Source organism: Lepidochelys kempii, chromosome 13, assembly GCF_965140285.1.
Source record: "Lepidochelys kempii isolate rLepKem1 chromosome 13, rLepKem1.hap1, whole genome shotgun sequence".
NCBI classification, from domain to species: Eukaryota; Metazoa; Chordata; order Testudines; family Cheloniidae; genus Lepidochelys; species Lepidochelys kempii.
Window position 1 is genome coordinate 24,107,211 of NC_136392.1, and position 22,635 is coordinate 24,129,845.

Genomic DNA, 22,635 nt, shown 5'->3' on the forward strand with positions numbered 1-22,635 from the left:
TGTTGGTCACCCAGCTGCCTGACTTCCCTACCCAAATGTTGCTTGTACACCTGAAAAATGGTGACCTTCCACTGTGGGAGGATACAGGCTGTTGTACTTGAAGAAAACAGTACAGGACCATTGAACCATAGGTGAAAATGACATTGATTGTGTTCCCACCTCCTGCAGGCTCATTAGAACCATGTGTTTGTACAACAGCCAATCCATTGCATGAGGCCCCTCTTGATTCAAAATTGTCATGGTCCTAACTCTGATAACTGAGCAATCTTCCCAGTAGGAAGAAGGATGGTCCAGACTTCCTGTATGACCCTGGGCAAATCACTTCATGTCTCTGTGCCTCAGTTCCCTATCTGTAAAATGGAAATAATAGCACTACCCTGCCTCACAGGCGTGTTGAGGATAAATACATTAAAGGTTGTGAGGTGCTTAGTTACTATGGTGATGGGGTGGCATACAAATACCCAAAATAGATAGAAAGTGGGCAGCTCTCTAAAATATAAAATGTAGGAGACTATCAGGGAATCCAAAACCAAAACAAGGCTACAAGACAGAATCTAAGTATTTCTTAGTTTAGAATACTACCAGCCAGCAAAGGCCGCTGTTAGATGTGCAGGATACAGTCCTTGTATTAGGATATGATTATCGTGGGGGGGGGGTGAGTTGTTTCAATCCGCTTCAGACCAGCTTTGATGTATGTTTTCTTTACTGACATTACTGCAAGATTTTCCCCTCTACATGAAGTATTTAGCTCTCTGAAGGAATATATCTCATTTTCAGACAATAAATATCTAGACAATTTCTCAGTGCAGGAAATCTTGAAAAAAAGTGTTTGAAACATTGATTTTTTCAGGAAAGAAGGAATTTAAAATTCACTTTATACTCAGTGCATTTTTCAGCCTGGAGTCTGAATGAAAATGAAGTTTGGGGAAGTAATCCAGAAGTTTTTTGTTTTTTTTACTGCAGCTAATCAGATTGGGGCAGACCACCTCTGTAATAGTAATAGGATTTTATGTATATATCACCTACTATAGCTATAGAAATATTTTACTATTTACACTAAAACAATTAATGTGCAACAGAGCCTGATCTTCACAGGTGTTGAGCATCTCCAGCTGCCTTTGATGTCAAATGGAGTTTGGGGTTCTCAGCAACTTTGAAAATTAGGCCCAAAATACATTCAAGAGGAAACCAATCACAGTAACTTTCAATCTTCTTCTTTGCCTTCACCTTGTCCTGTTAGTCATGGTCGGTGGCTCTTGTTTTGAGTCTCCAAGAATGCCTGTCAAGTGTGCCTTCGAAGCTGACTCTGACCCTCTTTATGTCTTCCTTCAGCATCTTGAATCACAGTTTTTCTGGGTCTTCCTCATAGTCTTTGTCCCATGACTACTAGGTCTTTTATTCTCTGGCCAACGTATCCCACATCACATCATCTCAAATGATCCAACCATCTCAATTGATACTCCCTCATCTTTTCCATGATGGGGGCTACCTGCATCATGGCTTATACTGTTTCATTGGCTAGCCTATAAACTCTTGTCTTACCCAGCGTTCACCTGAGCATTCTGATTTTGGCAGCATGAAGTATTAGTTGTTCTCTCTTCCTCATTGGCTTGCATTCTAAACTGTATATCATGGCTGACCTAATCATGGTCTTACACACTTTATTCTTTAGTTTACTTGGAATATTCTTATTGCAAAGAATTCCATCAATTCCATCCATTTGCACCAAGTTTTCTTCATGCAATTCCTAACATCTGCATGCACATTCATGGCCTAGCACCAAACTGAGGTGTTTGAATTGTTGCACAGACTTTAACTCTAACCATCTAGTTTTACTGGCTTCTCATTGTCCTGGTCAATAAAGCATTGCATGTATTCCATTTGTTATTGGCTCATTCATAAACCAATTTCTTCTAATGCAACCTTCTGTCATTCTAGATCCCTTTCCAGTTCGTATTTGTCTTCACAGCACAGAATAATATTGTTGGTAGGGAAATGTTCCATGGAGGCTCTCCCCTAATTCCCTTTGTCAAAATATCCATTACAACCACAAATAGGAATGGGTTTACGACTGAAGTAGATCTACCCTCACAGTCAATGGCTCACTGAAGTTGCAGCTGCTTCTTAGTACTGTTCTACTAGCCTCCATGTGTGTCCATGATAGTTGAAACATGTGTCTCTGGCTGATTGCATGACTGAAGACAGCATCATATCAATTCTCTAGGTATTCTGTCATGAGCCTTCTCTAAGTCCACAAATACTAAATGTAATAACTGATGTTTCTCCCTTTATTTCTGTCATAAATATAAAGGGAAGGGTAAACCCCTTTAAAATCCCTCCTGGCCAGAGGAAAATTCCTCTCACCTGTAAAGGGTTAAGAAGCTAAAGGTAACCTCGCTGGCACCTGACCAAAATGACCAATGAGGAGACAAGATACTTTCAAAAGCTGGGAGGAGGGAGAGAAACAAAGGGTCTGTGTCTGTCAGTACGCTGCTTTTGCCGGGGATAGAACAGGAATGGAGTCTTAGAACTTTTAGTAAGTAATCTAGCTAGGTATGCGTTAGATTATGATTTCTTTAAATGGCTGAGAAAAGAACTGTGCTGAATAGAATGATTATTTCTGTCTGTGTGTCTTTTTTTGTAACTTAAGGTTTTGCCTAGAGGGATTCTCTATGTTTTAAATACCCTGTAAGGTATCTACCATCCTGATTTTACAGGGGTGATTCCTTTACTTCTATTTACTTCTATTTCTATTAAAAGTCTTCTTGTAAGAAAACTGAATGCTTTTTTCATTGTTCTCAGATCCAAGGGTTTGGGTCTGTGGTCACCTATGCAAATTAGTGAGGATTTTTACCAAACCTTTCCCAGAAAGTGGGGTGCAAGGGTTGGGAGGATTTTGGGGGGAAAGACGTGTCCAAACTACGTTTCCCAGTAAACCCAGTTAGAGTTTGGTGGTGGCAGTGGATATTCCAAGGACAAAGGATAAAATTAATTTGTACCTTGGGGAAGTTTTAATCTAAGCTGGTAAAAAGTAAGCTTAGGAGGTTTTCATGCAGGTCCCCACATCTGTACCCTAGAGTTCAGAGTGGGGGAGGAACCTTGACAACTTCTTCAATATTCAGGCTGCAAAAGCTGCATGCATTGTTGACCGTCCTGGCATAAAACCAAACTGGGCGTTGCCTACTTGGCACTTAAGTTCCTCAGAAAGTCTTTACTTGATAATTCTTTCCTGCTGTTTCATCATGTGACTCATTAATTTGATGGGTCAGTAATGATTATGTTCTTGCACTTCCCCTTTATCCTGGAAGATCATTCAAGTCAGTCATTTTTCCAATTCAGAGGATTAATTCGAAGAAGTTTGTCATCATCATCAGTCCCTCAGTTGGAACACCATAGGGTTCTACTGCCTTCCCATTTTTCATCATCTCTAATGCTGTCTGAGTCTCCACCATGGGGATAGGTCTTTTGATGTTGTTGCTTGAACATACTACTCTCAGTGGTTTCCCAGGATTTTCTTCATTGAGCAGTTTTTTTAAAAGAACACTGGCATCTCTTAATGATTTATCCACCTTCCACAAATACTCTCCATTTTCATTTCTGACCCAAGTCCTCAGTGCTTCTTTGCCTGATGTTGGCTAATCTGTGTATTTCTTTTTTCCTCTTCCTTCATAAATAATTCTGCACATAAGACTTCAAGTGCCTGACACTTGGCTTCCACAACTGTTCTTTTTGCCTTTTTCTTTACCAGCTTGTACTCCTCATAACTTTCCACCATTCTGACTTTCTGCCATTGTTTAAGCATTTCCTCCTCATTCTCTTTTATTGTTGGACCACCACCATGACTTCTTGCCATGGAATTTTCCTCCTTTCATTTCGCCAAAGGCAGCTCTTGTGCTTTCTGTAACATGTTTGGCTATTTTCCCCCAAGCCTCATTGGTGGTGTCATCATGGTTGGTTTTGTCATTGTCCGACCTCCACAGAACCTCACCCTTAAATCTCAGAATAACGTCCCTATCTGCCAACCTCCTTCACTTTATCCTTTGTTCCTCTACTAATCTTTTCACACAAGTCCATTACTAGCAATCTGAGTTGCTCTGCAGTCTGCTCTCCCGGAATCACTTTACTGTCTCTTATGTTTTTTTAGATTTCGTCATGTTAGGTAGTAGTCAGTCTGGGACCTGTTGGCACTGCTGTTGTATGTAATTAAATGCTCCCCCTCTTTCCAAAGTATGAACCGTCAACAATCAGGGCACAGGCTCTGTCTAACTCGAAGGTATCCTTACCAGCTTCATTTCTGGTTCCAAAGCTTCATCCTCCATGACAATTGTCAAAGCCCTTACTATGTTATCCAACATGTCTAGTGAGATCTGCTCTGATAATCAGTACTCAGCTTGTGATACTTCACGTTTCACTTTGTCTATGGCTATCTGAAATTCCTCTTTCTTCTCTGTCTTACAGACAGCCTCTGGTGTCTATCCACATATAATAGTAAATATTTAGTCTCTGTTCAGTGCTATTCTAACTTTCATCAGCCAGTCACACTTCCTCTTGATAACCACTATCTTATCAAGTAATATTTCTGCTAAGATTATTTCTATCTAGTTCATCTTTACTACTGAGCCATGGCACATCATCTTATAGACCTCCCCAAAGTTCATAGATTTCGACCCCTTCCAATTTGTCTCTTGTATTTAGGCAGCTCTTTCCTTCTCTTCAGTGTCTCAGCTATGCTATTGTTCTTTGTTTCCCATTGTCCCCACCCTAAAGGAAGCCAGATATAGTTCTTGCACTTGCTGCTTTAGCTGCATGTGCCCAGAATGCAGTAGTCTTTGTCCATTTTCTACAGCTGTGCGGTGGAGCAGTTACACGTTGCTTCTGGGAGATGCCCCAGTATTGTGCTGATACACTCCCTGAAGACAAGGACCCATACAGTGTGTGTGACTGGCGTAACTTTTACAAGCCAGCTGGCCAGGCCTGATGTTCTTGGTCAGTTGTTGGCCTTTCTGTAACAATCATAAATAGTCTATGAGTTGGGATGAAAGCCTTCTGGAGAAAAACACCACTTTTAAAAGAGGGTCTCTGAAATATGATGCACAAAAATCATTTCTTTCTGCTGAAATATTTCTATTATATTAGTGTAGAAGGGGGAAGACTAAGTGGAAAAAGTATGTCCTTGACTGAGGAGAAAACAGCAGTCTCGTAGCAGAGGGTGAGAGGTTGTCCTGGGGTTAGGGTCTGAGTGGAGTAGGGTGAACAGATTTTCAACTGAAAAACCAGACCACACATCTCAGGGCTTGGAGGATGTGAGAGTATGTGGAGAAAGTTTAGACAGAGAGTCAGGGACAGTTTGGGTAGGGTAAAGAGTTGTTGGCACATCCCCTTCCACAGCAGCACAGCTCCGAACCAGGTTTGTGGGGGAAAAGGTTTGTTTAATAAGACGGGGAAGCTGGAATGGCTCTCAGAGTGGGATTCCTGTTTTTCCAGAGTATCTAGTCAACCTGCTAATGGCTGGGGAAATTGGAAGTGTGTTACAGGCCTGCCTAGGGATTGTCCCTGTGGTACACCTACACCCAGTTTACTATGTTTCCTTTGCTCAGTTGATTGGCAGCTCCTGTAGGTATCCACTCTGACAGTTACAAATTGTTTCTTAAACATCCTTAAAAGGGGTGTCACTTCCGGTTTTCCGGGGCACCCCATCAGGGACTCCTAGCTCCACTGTTGTGGATTTCAGATAATCCACACAGACTATCCTTTTCTCAAGCTTCTAGGAGTTCCCCTTTCCAGTCAGCATAACCAACTGACTGGTTGTGGTGCCATGGGTCCCCTGACCTATGCGTTGGTCTCCAGTTTCTGCTGAGTTCTCCACTAGTTTCTGACGGTTTTGCATGGCTGATATAAAGTGTTTTTCCCCCCTCCTAGTTTCTCCTACAGTGAAGCTGTTGTACCAAGACGGGGCCAGCAGGAGTATTCTTATTCAAATTAAAACCATGTGAACAGCTAAATAATATTCATGGCTACAGCCTTGTCTCCCTTCATGTAACTACTCAGGAAAATGTGTTCCATCTTGCTATAAATACCAATATGTGAGACAGCTCTTAACCACTAAGTCCCAAAAACTTACATATAAAGATTTATTTTCTTCACTCCACATTATCTAGTTGCCAAGGCTGACCATTTCTCTGCTAGAGTTGAGCAGAAACAAACCTGGCTTGCTTGCTGGGAGAGGCAGGTTGGGAGGATTTATTGCTATTCATAGAACAATAAAATAGGGATTTTTACTGTGGCATGAGAAGGAAGTTCTTGTCCTCCTATTTATGACAAGGGTGCATTTGTGGGTTTTGTTTTGTTTTCTTTGTCTTCATTTCTCTTACTTAAAGCTGAATTTGAATGGATTGGCTTGCAGCAGTGTTCAAACCCTTTGCAACCAGCAAGCCTATATTTCAGGGAATTACCCTTAGATGGGAAGTATGTGGGTATATATTTTTTTAAAATTGAAAAATGGGGTTGGGAAATTACATAGTCTATTTCAATCCTTCACTTGCTCTGAACAGCTTCTTTTCAATCTTTTTTATGGCAAGGAGAACCCAAATATGGAACAGCTTGATGGTATAACTTGAGAGACAGCTGTACAAACAGCAAACAGAGTTATTGTTTTTGAGCAGACAGTGCCAGGAAATGATCACTTTTATGCACTTGACCACTCCATCATCCTGGGACAAACTCAGTCAGCATCAGAACATAATTGTACATGAAGCATGTGTATATGTTCAACCAGTCAGATTACTTGACAATTAGCAAAATATGCCTAATCTTGCATATTTCAGTCATGGATGCTAGAGATGCCAGTGTTTCATTTTCAGCCTGTGCGTCTGGAAAGGGAAATCTCATTGATCTGAAAGAAATTAGAGCAGGACAAAAGGTTAATGTGAAAATGAGGTTTGGGATAACAGACATCAGCATGGCAGGCAGTATATGGTCCAAAGGATGGAGTTCCAGACTGAGTCAGGAAAACTGGGCTCTATTTCTAGCTCTACCATGGACTTGCTGTGTGAATTTTGGATGAAGGTTGGCTTTTTACATCAGTTTCCACACATGCAAAATGGGGATAGTGGTGTTTATCAACCTCAGCAAAGTCCTTTGTCTACAGATGAAAGATGCTATATGGCCCTGATTCAGTCATCTGTCCCTGTTGAGCAAAGTACTTAATCATGAGCTTAAAATCTCTTGGCTTCAATGAGGCTTAAATAGGTATGTTTAAATGCTTTTCTGGATAACAATGGACGTATGCTTAAATGCTTTGTTTAGTTGGGGTGTCCTGCAGATTATATTTATTGCTAGCAGGGGGAGTTGTGATACATTTAATCAGATGAGGTATGACCAAACTCCACACAATTTGTGTTCATTAAAGATCTCCATAGCACTTTTTTGGGGAAAAATAAGGGATTAACCTGTGACCTGGCCAAATTCTAATGAGGGATAGTTGTGTTCTTCCTTTTGAAAAATCCATTGTAGTTGTAACTTGTATGTGATATACCGCTTCTGAACAAATCTGTTGTGTGGTCTTGCTGTACTGTGCTGGGCTTGATTCTGTGAGGTACTGAGTGGTGATGAAGGTGCTCTGTACCTTGCAGAGTTGTGCTGTTAAACAAATTCCACTTTCTGCTTCATGAGGGGTCTGCATTTCAGTGATGGTTAGAGGAATTCCTATGTCATTTTTAAACCAGTTTGTAAAGTTCACTGGGATCCCTCTAGGAATGAGATGTTTTTTTTCTGACTCAACATTTGTCACTCTCGGGGATTGTCTCTTAGAGGCCATGAGTGGGACATGGGGATTGCCTCACTTGACCATTTTGTATGACAGCCTGTTTCAGTACAAGTAAGGGGAACTCTGGCAACATGGGCTGATATTTTAATCCATTTTATAAACTATGCACTATGGACTGGATGGACTGTGGTTTTACCAGCCACTGCTGTATCATGGGACGTCTAGAGGGACACGTGCCTAGGGGCAATAGCTGAAGTGAGGCTGCCTACTGTGATCGGCTCTAAGCAGAATGTGTCCAGGGACTATGGGGGAATGGAGGCAGGAGGCCTCTGCCCACTTTAAAGAGGCACAGTCTATGTGTCAGCCCCCTGCTTTTGCAGGGAAAGGGTGGGGTGTCTCTGCTTCAGCCCTTTTGGAGTGACTAGCGTTTCTCACAGAGCACAAGAGGAGGGGGAAGGGCTCTCTTCCACTTCTTCCCATGCTGTGAACCCATATAAAAGAGGTCAGAATATAACTCTATGAGTGGAGGTAAAGGAAATAAGGGCTTGTCTACATGAACATTGAGTGCCTGGCAAGCTGGGGTGTGAGTCTACCCTGCACTAGCCTTCCAGGGACTAACTGTCCAAGTTCACCCTGCTGACACTCGTTATCAGTTTGTTCATGCGCTTTGAGCCAGTCCTGTTTGAAATGGCACTAGATCCGTGGTTCTGAACCCACGGCCCAATCAGCAAACAGCAGCGGCCCATGTGACATCCATGGACTAGATCAAAGACCACAAATAACTGTTGATGCATGTCAGCAGGGTGCACATGAACCGTTAGGGCATGGCAGGCTAGAGTGGGGTAGATTCACACCCCACCTTGCTGTGGACTAATTGTTCATGTAGACAAGCACTCGATATTTGTCTGCCTTAGAAGAAAACAGGGCTGCGCCTTACCCCTACCATTCCAGGAATGATACCTGTGGTGACAGGAACTTGATGTTTGTTAAATCTGATGTGTCGTCCACACCCATACCCTTTTGATAACTTATTGGTTATTTATAATCACCTCCCTCCCTCAGTGGGTACACTTCACTCGTTATGATACTAGCCATGAGTGTTAAATGTTAGGAGGTGGTGTTATGGTGAAGAGAGTGATGCTACGGGGAGCACAAGGGCAGAAGTTATATATAGGAAGAAGTGAGAGCCCAACAAAGAAAATGACACTTATAGCAAAGTGGTGTCAAAATACAATATGTATGAAGTGTGTTTGCATGAGTGTGTACTCGATAGAAAGTGAGGAGGAGAGCTATAATTATCTGCTGAAACTATTACTTTGCCAAGACGAGGTGTGGAATTTATAGCCAAAAGATGTAAAATTCATACAACAAATCAGTATAATAAAAGTTGTGGATCTGTCTCATTAGTTTGTAATCGTTCTTTACTGTTGAGTTGCAGATGGCAATTACATTACTTTGTATGCCTAAATCTACTTGGTTTTCCTCTCTGTATTACTTTAATCTCCTCCAAAGAGTTTAATCGTCTGTGCCCTGGTGTTTCACCAAGAAAGTGAAGTTTGGAGAAAAGCCATGAGTGAGAATCTGTCTAGTAGATGTGGGTGGGTTTTCATTTCTTAATTAAATGTCAGACTGATGAAGGGTGTTGGAAACAGAAACTTTCTCTTTTAATCAGGAGAATAGGTAGTGCACAGGCATTGCTGGGTAAATTTTCCTCATTCTACTGTGTTAATGTGCTTTGATCCTGGCCTTTAGGGGGGTATCACTAGGGAAGGAAGGGTAAGTCAGACTCCAGGGCCTAGTCCATTCTCCTGAGATCAGCTAGGGACCAGCTAATGTTAATTGTGGTGGTGGTCTTTGGGGTGTGGATACCTGTGGATTTTGATCTAAATCTCCTGGGGTGTGTTCAGTTTTATCTAGCATCTTGTGATAGCACCCCTCCCAAGCCTGCTGCTATCCACTGTGCTGAGGGTCCAGCCTGTAAGAGGAAAGGGAAGGCAGTCCTTTGGGAAATAACTAGTGCTTTTGCCATGAAACCTGAAGTTCATTTTGTTCTTAGGAATGCTTTTCAGTGTTGCAAACTCATCTCAGGTTCTCCAAAAGTGTTGCTAAGGTTCTTGAGGCTTGTGAGGGGACCCAGCCTGGTTCATATGTCAGTGTTAACTCTATGGCAAAACATATGGATTCATCTGGTTTCACTGGGAAACTAGGTGAAGCTCTGAAGTTTTGCCCGCCTCCCACACTTGAGTTTATGGGTTCATTGGAACCTGAAGCTTCGGTTGAGGGGGGATGTTCAGACAAACTGAATTCACAGGAAATTCCCCACAAAAGTGATGCCACAGAGTTTCACTCAGCTGTAGAAGAGTCACTTACATTAGAGCCACACGTTAGAGTCCGCCCAGAAAATGCTGCATTCCCAATGCAGTGACACGTCCAACTTCATGCAAAACAAAGGAACTATATTTTGTCACCTTCAAGTTCAAGGATTTTTCTCTGAAGCTTCCAAAACTCAATTTATTTTTATTAATTTATATTTGGGAGGATGTCACGTAGGGATTGTTTTATAGGATTTATTACAGCATGGAGTGGAATATGTGAAGCAAGATCAAAAATTAGTTGCCTTATTGTTGCCTAAGGTCTTCTCAGTTAAGAAGTTCTGCAGAACTTAGGTGAGTTGGCAAGGTAGACGTTGTCCTATGTAGAGGGCTGGGTTAGTTTTGCAGTTCCAGTCCAACATAGCACATGAGGATCCATGGAGTTTTCCACCACTGATATCCAGCTCCCCAAATCTACATGCCTATGACATATGTACCCTAAAGAGTCTCCTACGTACATGAACCCAGGCTTAGGGTGTGAAAACCTTCCTGCTCACCTGCTTCTAAAACTTTGTGGACTCTGACCCCATTGCATGGAGTGAGAAGCCATGGAGAGGCACTGAGGCATGTAGCGTAGGAAAGGGCTTGGGGAAATTATTGATGGTTGTAGTCTGTGGACACGAGTCAGGTGGGACCACAAGCTTGGAAGTGAGGGGAGTGCTCTGCCTGGCAGAGTATAGGTGTGTTGGTGCTGGGCCCCTGGAGGGCCCTGCACCTTCATAGTTCATATAGCTAAGGTCGCCAGTTATCCTTCTTGCTAGATAGAGTTGATTCCAATAGGGAAAGAATTGCACCTGCAGTTAGAAGCAGCAGCAACATGCAGTTCTCTGGTCAGCAGGGTCTCATACTGAGAGACACCTTTATTTAAAAAAAAAGAGAATGAGAGAGAGAAAAGCTATCACTGATGTGCAGTTCACTTTGGGCTTGTCTACACTGTGGTTTTAAACTGGATCAGAATTTGAAAACACTTGCATACACACGACGCAATCCATCACTGTCTGCCAACTCCATGTTAATTATGAACTCTGGAATCCTCTTCCAAAGTGGACTACATATGCTCGGAATTGAATTAGTTTGATCTATTGTTTATGTGGACACAATTGCTGCACACCCCTTTTTGCATGCTTCCAATTGCTATCCCACAGTCCTTGCAGCTTCACCTGTTGCTGGCCTGTCTGTTTACCTGTGGGTCCTCTCAGCTCTGGTGTTGAGTTCCCAGGATGACCCTTCTGCTTTAAAAGCTGGCACGGAGCCAGATTTTGTCTATTTGCTTCTGGATCCCAGTGTATTGGCATTCTTGAAATACAAGCACAACCCCATAACATGTTTTACATAGATGCTTGGAGGAGTGCTGAAACCCTGGATCTCATCGCTATATAGAGAGAAGCATTGGTTCAGGAAGCTTCTGTGGCCAGCCACTGAAATAAAGACCTCTTTGTGGACATTGCAAAGCAGATACCTGCAAGGTATCATGACTGGGACGCCAACCAATGCCCAGTAAAGAGCAAGCAGCTCAGGGGAAAGTACATTGAAATAAGGGACAAAAGAAGACAATCTGGCTGAGGACGTGTGACCTGTCTATTTTTTGATAAACTGGACAAAATTCTACACAATTATAGCACTCTCCAGCCGAGACACGAGTCAGAGCCTGCACACAACAAAGCAAAGTATTCTGGGATACCCCCCGAGAATTCTGTTCCCGCAGTTCTCAGCAAACTGCTGCCATGTGTTCACACAATGCAAACTGAAAATAGAGCAGGTGTTCCGTGCACATCCTTTTGGGATGAGTTGTGTACGGCAAGTTACCCAGCACATATCAAAAAGCTTTGGATTACCTGCCCCCCCTCATGAAGATTGTACTCTTCATATGATGTCATTAGTGATTTCCTTCGTCTCATCTTCATGCTTCATGCTTCCATCAGCTAATGGCAGGCTACCTGCAGGTGTGTCAGTTTCTATGTGTGTTGGAGGTATCCGATTTCCGGGTGGGGGGACTGTGGAGGTGAGTCCAGTATGTGAATGTGTGAGCTAACAAACTGTTCCATCTGAATTAAAAGGTTGCCTTCTTCCTGTCTGATGCTAGCAGTGTATGAGAGTGAAAGAACTGACACCCATGACAGTCATCAGGGGATCCTTATACCCTATGCCCCTTTTATAGGGAGTCCATCACCACAACTATTCCACCAGTGACTCTGCACATACAATGTTATGAAAAAAAAAATGTATAAACTAGTCCTGTTTCTAGTGTCTTGACTCTAGGTACACATGAAAGGAGTGTTTTCAAAAACAGCTTCAAGTCAGGAATTGGTTTATTTCCCCCGCAACGCAGTAAAGTGAAAGGCAGTCCCTGGAGATTTGAGTTCAGATCCTGTCAAGGTCATGAATAGTAGTCTCCCTAGTCCCAACCCCTCAATTGTCCATATCACAAGATAATGTCAGTCTTGGGGCATTAAAAAAAATTTGCTCCTTACTTTCAGCTCAGAGGTGTTCTCAGAAGTCAAGGAGTCTGTTGTTTTAGTGGGGAACAGGATGGTTGGCTGGGCTGTATTTAAAAAAAAGATGCACATAAAACTTTCAGGAGACATGGGGCATAGTCAACGGATTTACATGGTTCAGATGTGCTACAGCTTCTCAGAATTTGTTACACTGGGTGACAGTTAAACAACAGAACGATTTTAAAATTGTACTATGGATCTACAAAGCAATGTTTCATTTAAAGCAATGATATTTAACAGCTCTGCTATCTGGTTTGCATTTCTGTGTTCAGAAACTGCACTTTGGGGGCGGGAGTTTTAGATCCTAATATTTGATATTTAATATGTTTTGAGAGAATATGTGCCTTGTAAAATTCTGTTTTCTGGGTTTGTTTAATGTTGTTTAACAAAGGAGTTGAAATATAGCACTGGTAATTTTTAGTAAAGGATAGGTGAGTAGAATTTGTGACTGGGCAGGTAAATTTTCATGATAGTTTTTGTAGAGCTTGTTTGAAAGAGTTTGCTGTGTTTTGGTTTTCAGGTAAACTACTCTCATTTTTACATACAGGTTAGAAATGCATTTTGTTTAAGTTTACCTTAGCATGTTATGGTCAAATATATTAATCAACACTGTTGATTTGAACCAGATTATTTATTAAATATATTATTGTTATTTATTTATACAGTACAAACAAGCACAAGTCCAAGGCTCTCAAATTATTTTGATTACTAGATTTTAAGGGCAAAAGGCACCACTATGATCATCTAGATATTGCAACAGCCACTTCGTGTATATTGCATGTTGATACCAACCATTATTTCCAATGCAAGTAATTTGTGCCACCCATGATCTGCTGTGATATATCTTGCTGAGTATGTGAAACTCATTTCACAACTACCATTGTGAAAGAGTGAATGTTAACCCCTGCTATGTCTCAGTTGGTATGTCTGCACTGCAATGTAAGCACAGGGTTAGCAGATCCTTGGTTTCTTAACCTAGGGTTTGAGTATCTACACTCATTTGCAACCCCAGGTTAGGAATTGTTGAACCCTGGGTCCCAACCTGGGGCTCCAGCATCTATGCTGCATGATGTGGGCCCAAGTCCAACCACCCACATTAAAGACTTCCTGGTGCCCTTCCAAAATGTGGCCACTCTATCCCTTTGTTCGTGGTTCAGCGTGGGGGGAAGTTAACTGTTCACCAATCCTGACTGTACAGAGGACAAAGAAAGCTGGCTTGTGAAATTCTTTTGGCATACAACCAGAGCACGAATCTAGTGGGGCTGTGTCTGCGCTTCAGACCAATAGGGCTTGAACCTTGTGTGACGGGTTCTGTCACAGAGACCCCCTTGGGACTGTCACCTGATGTGCTGAAATTATCTCTAAGCCCATTTTCCCTGCCAGCCTGGAATTCAGAACCCTGCCTTGTTGGGCCAGACATGCTAGCCTGCTGCAACACAGACCCAGGTCTGGTCCATGCCCCCAAAGCTGCAGATTTTAACCAAAAACTGCTCAGCAGGTTACCTATCTCCAGCACCCAGACACCCAGTTCCCAGTGGGATCCAAACCCCAAATAAATCCGTTTTACTCTGTATAAATCTTATACAGGGTAAACTCATAAATTTTCCGCCCTCTATAACACTGATAGAGAGATATGCACAACTGTTTGCTCCCCCAGTTATTAATCACTTACTCTGGGTTTACTAATAAACAAAAGTGATTTTATTAAGTATAAAAAGTAGAATTTAAGTGGTTTCATGTAATAACAGACAGAACAAAATAAGTTACCAAGCAAAATAGAATAAAACACGCAAGTCTAAGCCTAATACATTTAAGAAACTGAATATAGGTAAATCTCACCCTCAGAGATGTTCCAATAAGCTTCTTTCACAGACTAGATTTCTTCCTAGTCTGGGCCCAATCCTTTCCCTGGTACAGTCCTTGTTAGTTCCAGCAGACATCTTAGGTGGAAAGCAGGGGTGTTCTCATGACTGGCAGCCCCTTTGTCTGTTCCACCTCCTTGTATAGCTTTGGCACAAGACGGGAATCTTTTGTCTCTTTGGGTCCCCACCCCTCCTTCTAAATGGAAAAGCATCACGTTTAAGATGGATTCCAGTATCAGGTGACATGTTCACATATCCTGTGAGACCCCAGCCTCCATTCTTCCAGGGCTGGCCTGCACGTACCCAGGAAGGTTTGCAAGTAAACAGAGACATTTTACAGGTCACTGATTCTGAAGCACCGTTAATGGCTTCCACTTAATATATTTACATCAGTAATACAAGTTTGTACCTTATTCTCCTGTCTCCGGCCATAGACATAATGCATGCAAACAAATGGGATGAACGCACTCAGTAGGTCATAAGCTTTGTAATGATACGTTACAAGAGACCTTTTGCATAAAGCATATTCCAGTTACATCATATTCACACTCATTAGCATATTTCCATAAAACATTATGGAGTGCAGTGGCACACCTTGGGTCATGGCTTAACTCTGGCTTGTACCTTCCATCCCTGGGGGTTCCTGGATCTGAGCCCCAGGTTACTGAGATTTGTGTATAGACAGGTGGGGGTTTGAACCCTGGGCTTGCATTGCAGTGTAGACATACACAGTGTGTGTTCTAAGATTGGTATGTGATAAAATGGATTTGTTTGTTTAGATAAATAGAAGTGTACATGTACAGGGAGCTACTTCCTGGTTCAAAGGGATAGCACTAAGGTTCTAAGGCAATGGGGAGATGGATTATAAGGAATAACGCACAATAGTATCAAATTTGATTGTACTATACAGACAAAAACCTTGAACTTCAATTGAAAGCCTACAGATATATAAAGAAAGCACACCACTCGTGGGGTCACTGATGGCGAAGTCGGATTGCAAGAAAGCATCAAATGTTCCATCATAAGTCAGCATGTTATGTTTTAAAGCTAGGAATAATAATACTAGCTGGTTTTGTAGCACTTAGTGTTAGAAGGATGGTGCAGACTTTAACTAATCTTCACAAAAGTTGTGTGTGCTAAGTGGAATAAAAGTGCAAATGCCTTGTAATGCTAAGACTTTAATAAGCTATTGTCTAAGTGTTGGGTAAGATTCTTACCACACACTTCTTCCAGCAGGATGGCTGACCACCCCTCTGGTTAAAGTCTCTCCCCAAAGACAAAGGCTCGGTTTCTTTGTCATCTTAAGTGGGGTTCTTTGCCCCTCTCTTTATAGTGCAGTGAGCCTTTGAAATAGATTCCTCCAAACATTCCCACCCCGTCCTTCCCCGAATAAAATAAAGTTCATTCAAGTGTGAAGAACGGGACATGGAGTCTGGTGGTGAAGGATGTTCCATGGTGGTTTCTTCCCTGCTGGTGTTTGCTACACTGTAAATTGATCTCTTTCTGTCGTCTCTGATGGGAATGAATGGCCACTTGACATGAGGTGGCCAATTGAATGATTACACCTGGCTGGAGGTGTCAACTTACCCACTCCCCAGACTTGTCTGGGAAACACATTTTAGCCCAATATTTCCTTCATATTTGTATGGTCCCTTGGGTGTTTATTAAACATGTGTCCTGCAAGAATATTAATGATCAGTGTGGTGTTATTTTTCCCAGGCTTACCTTACATGACACATATCAAATATAGTTTATCTGAAACTCTCTACCAGATATCATGGAGCCACTTGCCCTCTGGCATTGGGATGTTCTTTGGTCACATACATTGTGCACAGTGTAGCCCTATGCTAAATTCAACGGAGCCTTGACACTCCTCAGCACACACCCAGAATAAATAATTTTTGGCCAGTCAGTTGAGTACCTGATTCAGTATTCCATTCCTCATATTGTGGTGGGAACATGACTGTTACTTATCTGTGTGTCTTCTCTTATTCCATCTGATTTATTACCTTCTCATTGATACACTTCTAAACTATTAGGGTTGGTTCAACATATAAACATAATTATTAGCTCAGTGAAAGGGAACCCAAGAATTACTTAGGTTTCCTTTGTATGTTGCCCTTGGCTATACTGTGTTTCAGCTGAATTGATGAGAACTGTGGTTAGAACCACAGCAGTCAGGGCCATGGAATTCTTCACCCAAGACCACAAGTGGCAGCAGAGTCACTCCACAGCCTAGGGCTGTCACCACAACCCCAAATGTTCTCTTGTTGAGGTGAGGAAAGAACTTCTCGAAATCACAGCTTTTGGGTGTGCAGAGGGTGCGGAGCCCCTGCAAAAATTCCCTATGTAGTAGCCTCTCCCCACACGTGCTGTAGGTAGAGTAAGATGATACTTGTTCTGCTGCTTCTGATCCTTTCCTTGTTTGCAGAGGAATGAGAGGAGATGGATTTGACCCCACAGTTATTAGAGATTGGACAGAGCTATCCAGTCCATCCCTGGACCAGCGCAGGGTTGTTACCTATAGTGTGATCTCCAGTCATGTGTCAGTTTGTTTGTAAATGATTCATGGGCGGAGCAACCCCCACTTCCCTTAAGAAACTACTCCATAGTCTAACTCAATGGTGCCCAGACTTTTCCTGTTGCGTTCTCCCCTCTCCCTCCCCCCCATCTCCATTACTGCACAGTTGGTTCAGCAGAGTAGCTTGGGCAGAAGGTAGATCTGGAAGCTGAACTGGGGATGGAGGAGGAGCTGGGGTTAGAGGTGGAGCTGACTTGTGAGTGGAGAGGGAATGAGGGCAGAGCTGGGCTTGGAGTGAAGGAGGGGCTGGATGGGAGCTGTAGCTGGGGCCAGAGCTGGGCTGGGTTGGGCTCCCTCTCCACTCCTCCCCACTCCCTGCCCCCCATGGGGGCTGACCTGGGCCCTGCAAAACATTCCTCTGCAACATTCCTCTGCAACCCCCACCCACCACTGGGGGGCATGCTCCACAGTTTAGGGACCACTGATCTAACTGGTCACACTGTTAGGCAGTTTTCTTATTCAGACTACATTTTTCTATTTCTTGATTCCATGTGATTATTCCCAGTTCGGCACTTCCAAATTGCACACAAGTGCTGTCTCTTTTGTCAACCTGATTTGGCATGGTCTAAAATCCAGTAACCCAGCTTCTGGTACATCAGTGGCATTGCAAACAGTCTAGATTCAGCATGGAAATAAACATGTGTTGTTCCCTTCCTACCTGTGAAGGGGAATCCTAAGGAGAAAGGGATGTGAGGATATAGTCAGTCACTGCAGGAGCCTTTCACATTATGAAGCTTTGCCCAGAAATGAAGTCATTTTGGTGGTCTGCATTCAGTAATGGGTTCATGTAGATTCTAAGCGGCTTGTACAGTTTGTAAAGAGATTTGGGGTTGTTTGCATGAAACGCTCTATAGAAGAGTAAGATGACATTATAGACTATCTTCTGTTTGCAACATGAACCCATTTGAAGTCACACACTTCGAAGTCTCCGATCAGGAAACACCCATGACTGCAATCGCAGGAAGCTGCATGTCATCAATGAGGTATGCTTCTGAGTTGTATGTGGATAGCCTAGTACTGGAGTAGAAGGGTAGGCTGCTGGTCAGGAGTGAGGTATGCTGGCAGAGCAGTGTAGACCAGGACTGGAACAGAAACTACAGGCAAGATGGAAGCTGCTTTGGCACAGCAGTGTAGAGAGCTGAGACTCCAGTTGCAGATTTGAGGTGCAGTAGGAGAGCCATGTGGGAAGGTGTTGTGCAGTGCCTTCCAGCATTATGTCGGGCTCTGCCTTAGTGCTAGCATTCTGTCACTTACTTTAAAAGGCAGAAGTCGCATTTCCAAGGAATGAAAACGTTGCTGATCTGCCTGAGCTGGGAGAGGAGTTGTGTCTCATTCAAATCAAACAGAGCCTTGTTTTCAGTGTTACATTTGCCTCACTGCTCACCATTGAGTTTGCTGATTAAATATCAATATTTAGCCATGAAATAATCCTATTCATCCATCAATCTCAAACATTTTAAAAGGTGTGGATATCATAACTCCCATTTTACAGATGACAAAATTGAGGTCTAGAGAGAAGTGACTTGCCCAGGGTCCCACAATAAGTCTGTGGCAGAACTGTGAGTAGAAACTGGGCCCTCTGGTTCTCAGTTTGGTGCCCTATATGCATTCCTAACCCACTCCCATAGTTCAAGGTTTTTAGTGTAGACAGCAGAAAAGGGTTTAAAACTAAACCAACTGATAATAGGTAGGCAGATGTCGAGCCATATCTACTGATGCTATTATATTTACTTAACATTAAAATAATGCTACCTATAAATTGTGCCCACAGCTCACCTGTGCAGAAACATATATGCATTACTATTACCCTGTACTCCCTCTCTGTCTTCAGTTTGTTGGGCAGGGATTGGTTCTTCTGTATGTTTGTACAGTGCTTTGTACAGTGTGACCTTTATCCTTTAGGTCCTTTGGGTCCTACAGTAATACCAAAAATAATCCCCTTTCCCCACCCCACCCCAGAAAGCCCACACCTCTGGGAAACATCAGATTCTGATCTAAATCAAAACTTTTGTTTGTAGGGCTTCTCTTTCTAATTTGCCTAAACTGCAACCCTGAATCTGAAACAGGCCCTCCCTCTTGAATGCTGCTTACTCCCTACCAAAACTGTGGTGAATCTTGGATTCAACTCTGAATCAGGTTCCAGGCTTCACAAGTTGAGTTCCTCTGTAGTTTGTGTGCCCCCCATGGAAGTCTTCTGTGCAGACTCTAATGAGCAGAATCTGACTTGTAAAGCTCCATCACTTATGTTTTATTGAAAATATTGCTGGAGTTTCATTTGCCTTAAGTGTCTGATTTCTTTTTTGTTTTCCTTGTTTGTTATTTGTAAAAAATGAAGATCGATGGATTATTGATGAGTAGCCTCTTCTATTTATCCACAGATGAAGGACAGGTGTAGTGCAAGATTCCTCCACTTCTCCTCTGTGGTCTCCCTGCTAATGTTATCAAAAGTCAATACCATCTGATGGAAATGTGATGGTCTGTGTGAATTGAATTGTTGCACTCAGGCAGTCTGCTAAGACCTGTACTGAGCCCACTAACTGAATTCACAGAGGATACTGGCTGGCCATCATATGGGCATGATTTTCAGTGACCTAGAGCTGGAAATTTCCTTATCCTATTCCCAATTTCCTGATCCCCGAACTCCTACTCAGCTCTTGAAGACCATTCTAAAAATGCTGTTTCTACATTTTATTAGTGTAAACACAGCATGCAGGTTCCAAGAGGTTAACAGTCTCTCCTGCTTGTGACTCAAAACTAAACACTGAATGAATACATTTTATTTTTTAAATTTGCCACTTCTGAGGCAGAGCCAGGGCTATGATCTTTTCCTCAGAACCTAACAGTGTTTTACTTAACGAACGTTCTCTTCCTCTCCCTCTTTGAAAATGTTTTGTTAAGGCAGCTGCAATTGTTCCCTCTGCACCACCCCCAAAGGTGAATAAAGTGTTCTGCTTCCAGTGTTTGTTTTCTTTTAAATGACCTTTGTCCTGAGACCTGACTCTGTATAGCCAACTGCTGGTAAGTAGCCAGAAATTAAATGGCAATGTATAGCTCCTTGGGAAAATAGTGAATTTAAATTGAAAATACTGACAAGCTGATTTAATAGAGCTGCTTTTGTGGGTGCCACTCTCCTCAGTTCTTGCTGCTCTGTACCATTATGGACCCTGGTGGAATTCACTCTTCTTCCCTGTAATCCAACCTAGTCTTTGGGTGTCAGCTCTTCCTTTTGTGATCTGCCTCTGTCTAAATAACAGTGTTATTTGCTGCTTCTGCGTGGTGCTGATAAGAATCAGCCTGTCTGCTTTCCAGCCCGTTATGAGATACTCCTTTTTTTAACATTATATATTTGTTTTTTCTTCAGAATACAACATTTTCCTCCTGTCATAGTACAAGGGACTTAGAATTTTCAAAGCCTAATTTCTAATTCTGGCAAAGACAGGAATTAGATTCTCATGAAGGCCTTTATAAAAAATTGAAGACTTGCTATATTAACATACATTGATTTATTCATAGTGTTTCATTACAAATAAGCAAGGATCTTGTAATATCAGGAAAGGTTAGGGGAGCAGTAGAGTACAGTATATTATATTGACAGCTCAGTTGAAACTGAGCTACTGTTGGATTGAATTTGAAACATAAGGAAGGAATCGGCTGGTAAATAAGTCATGAGTTTTACCTCCAATGTCTGTATATCCACAGAGTTGCCACTGGTAGGCATAATGGAACTCAGACAGAATTTCAAAGGTGTGCTTTGGGCTTGTATTTCTCTAAAGATGCGTTATCACTAGCAATATATGTATCCATGAATATCTGTCTGGATCCATACCTTGCTGCCAACACTCTGAAGTGGAAATCAGGGATAGCACTCATACACAAACCATGAAAACCAAGGACAAAGCCAGTAAAAAAAATCAGCCTGAAACAGTCTCAAAAACACAGGCAAGGAGGGGGGGAATTTGTGTAATGCCTTCACGGTATTTCATGTTCTTAAAAGAATGTTCTCTCTGGGTCAGGAATTCTTTCTGTTTTAGAACCGGATCCAAAGCCAACTGAAGTCAATAAAAGGACTCCCATTACCTTTAACTGGCTTTCGATCAGGCCACCAGCTGGCAGGAAAAATACTTGATGGGAAATTTGCCCACGAGTCCTTTCACATCACAGGGGGAAGGGGGAGGGGAGGGGAGGGGAGGGGAGGGAATTACACTAGAAATATTAGTAAAATTCCTGAGGTCGACTAATCTGGCTGAAGAAATTAAGAGATTTCTTTTTAAAAAAATTGTTCTTAAATCAGTTTATGCCGCACTCTGAGCCTCTTGGTAATGGAAGTGAAAAATCAGGCCCTCTATTAAGTGAGTCTTTGATGAAATGTCATGCTTGGATCTCCAGCGTCCAAGTAAAAACCGATTCACGGAAGATAATGAAACTGCGTCTGTTTTTTTGCCTGACAATCCTGATGTCAACACAATCACCATGACTATCTGTTCTTTATTTGCAGATTACATACAAGGCTGTTGGGTCCTTGGATCCCAGTGCTGACTTGTCCAGCCAGAGGGGAAAGATCTTCAAACTAAGGAATGAAACTCACCACCTCTTTGTAGGGTTATATCCAGGGACTACCTATTCGTTCACCATCAAAGCCAGCACAGTGAAGGGCTTCGGGCCTCCCATCACAACACGAATCGCAACTAAGATTTCAGGTATGGCACTGGGGGAGAAGGGAAGAGGCCTGGCCTTGGTTCGTCCTTTGTAGATCCAAAGTGAGCAAACTAATAAAGCAAGAAAAAATGACTTGGCATAGTATCTCTGTCTGCAGGATAAGATAGGTCCATAAAGGGTTAAGTTAGCTTGGCTGAAGAATATATATGATCTGAAGTCTGTGTAAATACAGGACGGAAATCCTTGAAGAAAAGCCCCAGTGATCAAAGGTGGTTCTAACGAGTTTCAGCAAAGACAGGAATTCGAGAAGCAGTGACTATAGTCACACAGGTTCCGATAGATAAATTATAAAAGGGTGGACTCTTTAAGGGTTCTTTGCTGCTTACTTGCCTATCCAGCTGCACCCAGGCAACATGGCTTTGGGCATTCCAGGGCTCGTCCTGTTGTAAGTGCCTGATCAATGCCTATAACTGCATATTACTGTATGGGTGTGTTGAGTGCTTAGGCATTTTAAAGCAAGTTTGGAGCAACTGTGTAAATACCATTTGTCTTTTGGATTTAATAAGGGAATTTATAGTTGTATCCAATATCAATAATGAAGACGATAATTTCAACACCATACAAACTCTGTGGGGCAAATTTTAAAAGTGAACTCCCCCCAGCATCCACATTTGATGGGGGTGTGAAAATAGTACCTAATAATAAATATCTGATTTGTGGATGCAGATAATGTGTTAGATGACATCATTCATTTTTCCAGCAACTGGCTATGAGTGTACATTTACACTGGGTGCCTAGTTTTAGAGAATCCTTTGAAAATGTGATCTTATATCTTCAAAACACTTCACAGAGAGTGATAATAGAGCTAGTTAAGTAATATCAGAAGGAGAGAGTAATGGAGAGG

At 42.3% G+C, this 22,635-nt stretch overlaps 1 protein-coding gene across 2 annotated transcripts in view; it reads left to right on the forward strand.

Moving 5' to 3' along the window:
• PTPRT (protein tyrosine phosphatase receptor type T) overlaps nucleotides 1–22,635 on the forward strand; it is a 734,569-nt gene that overhangs the window by 550,749 nt on the left and 161,185 nt on the right. For both annotated transcript variants that reach the window (XM_073309805.2, XM_073309804.2), the window contains exon 10: nucleotides 21,571–21,772. In XM_073309805.2, the coding sequence (XP_073165906.1) occupies nucleotides 21,571–21,772 (202 nt within the window). The remainder of the gene's footprint in view (nucleotides 1–21,570; nucleotides 21,773–22,635) is intronic.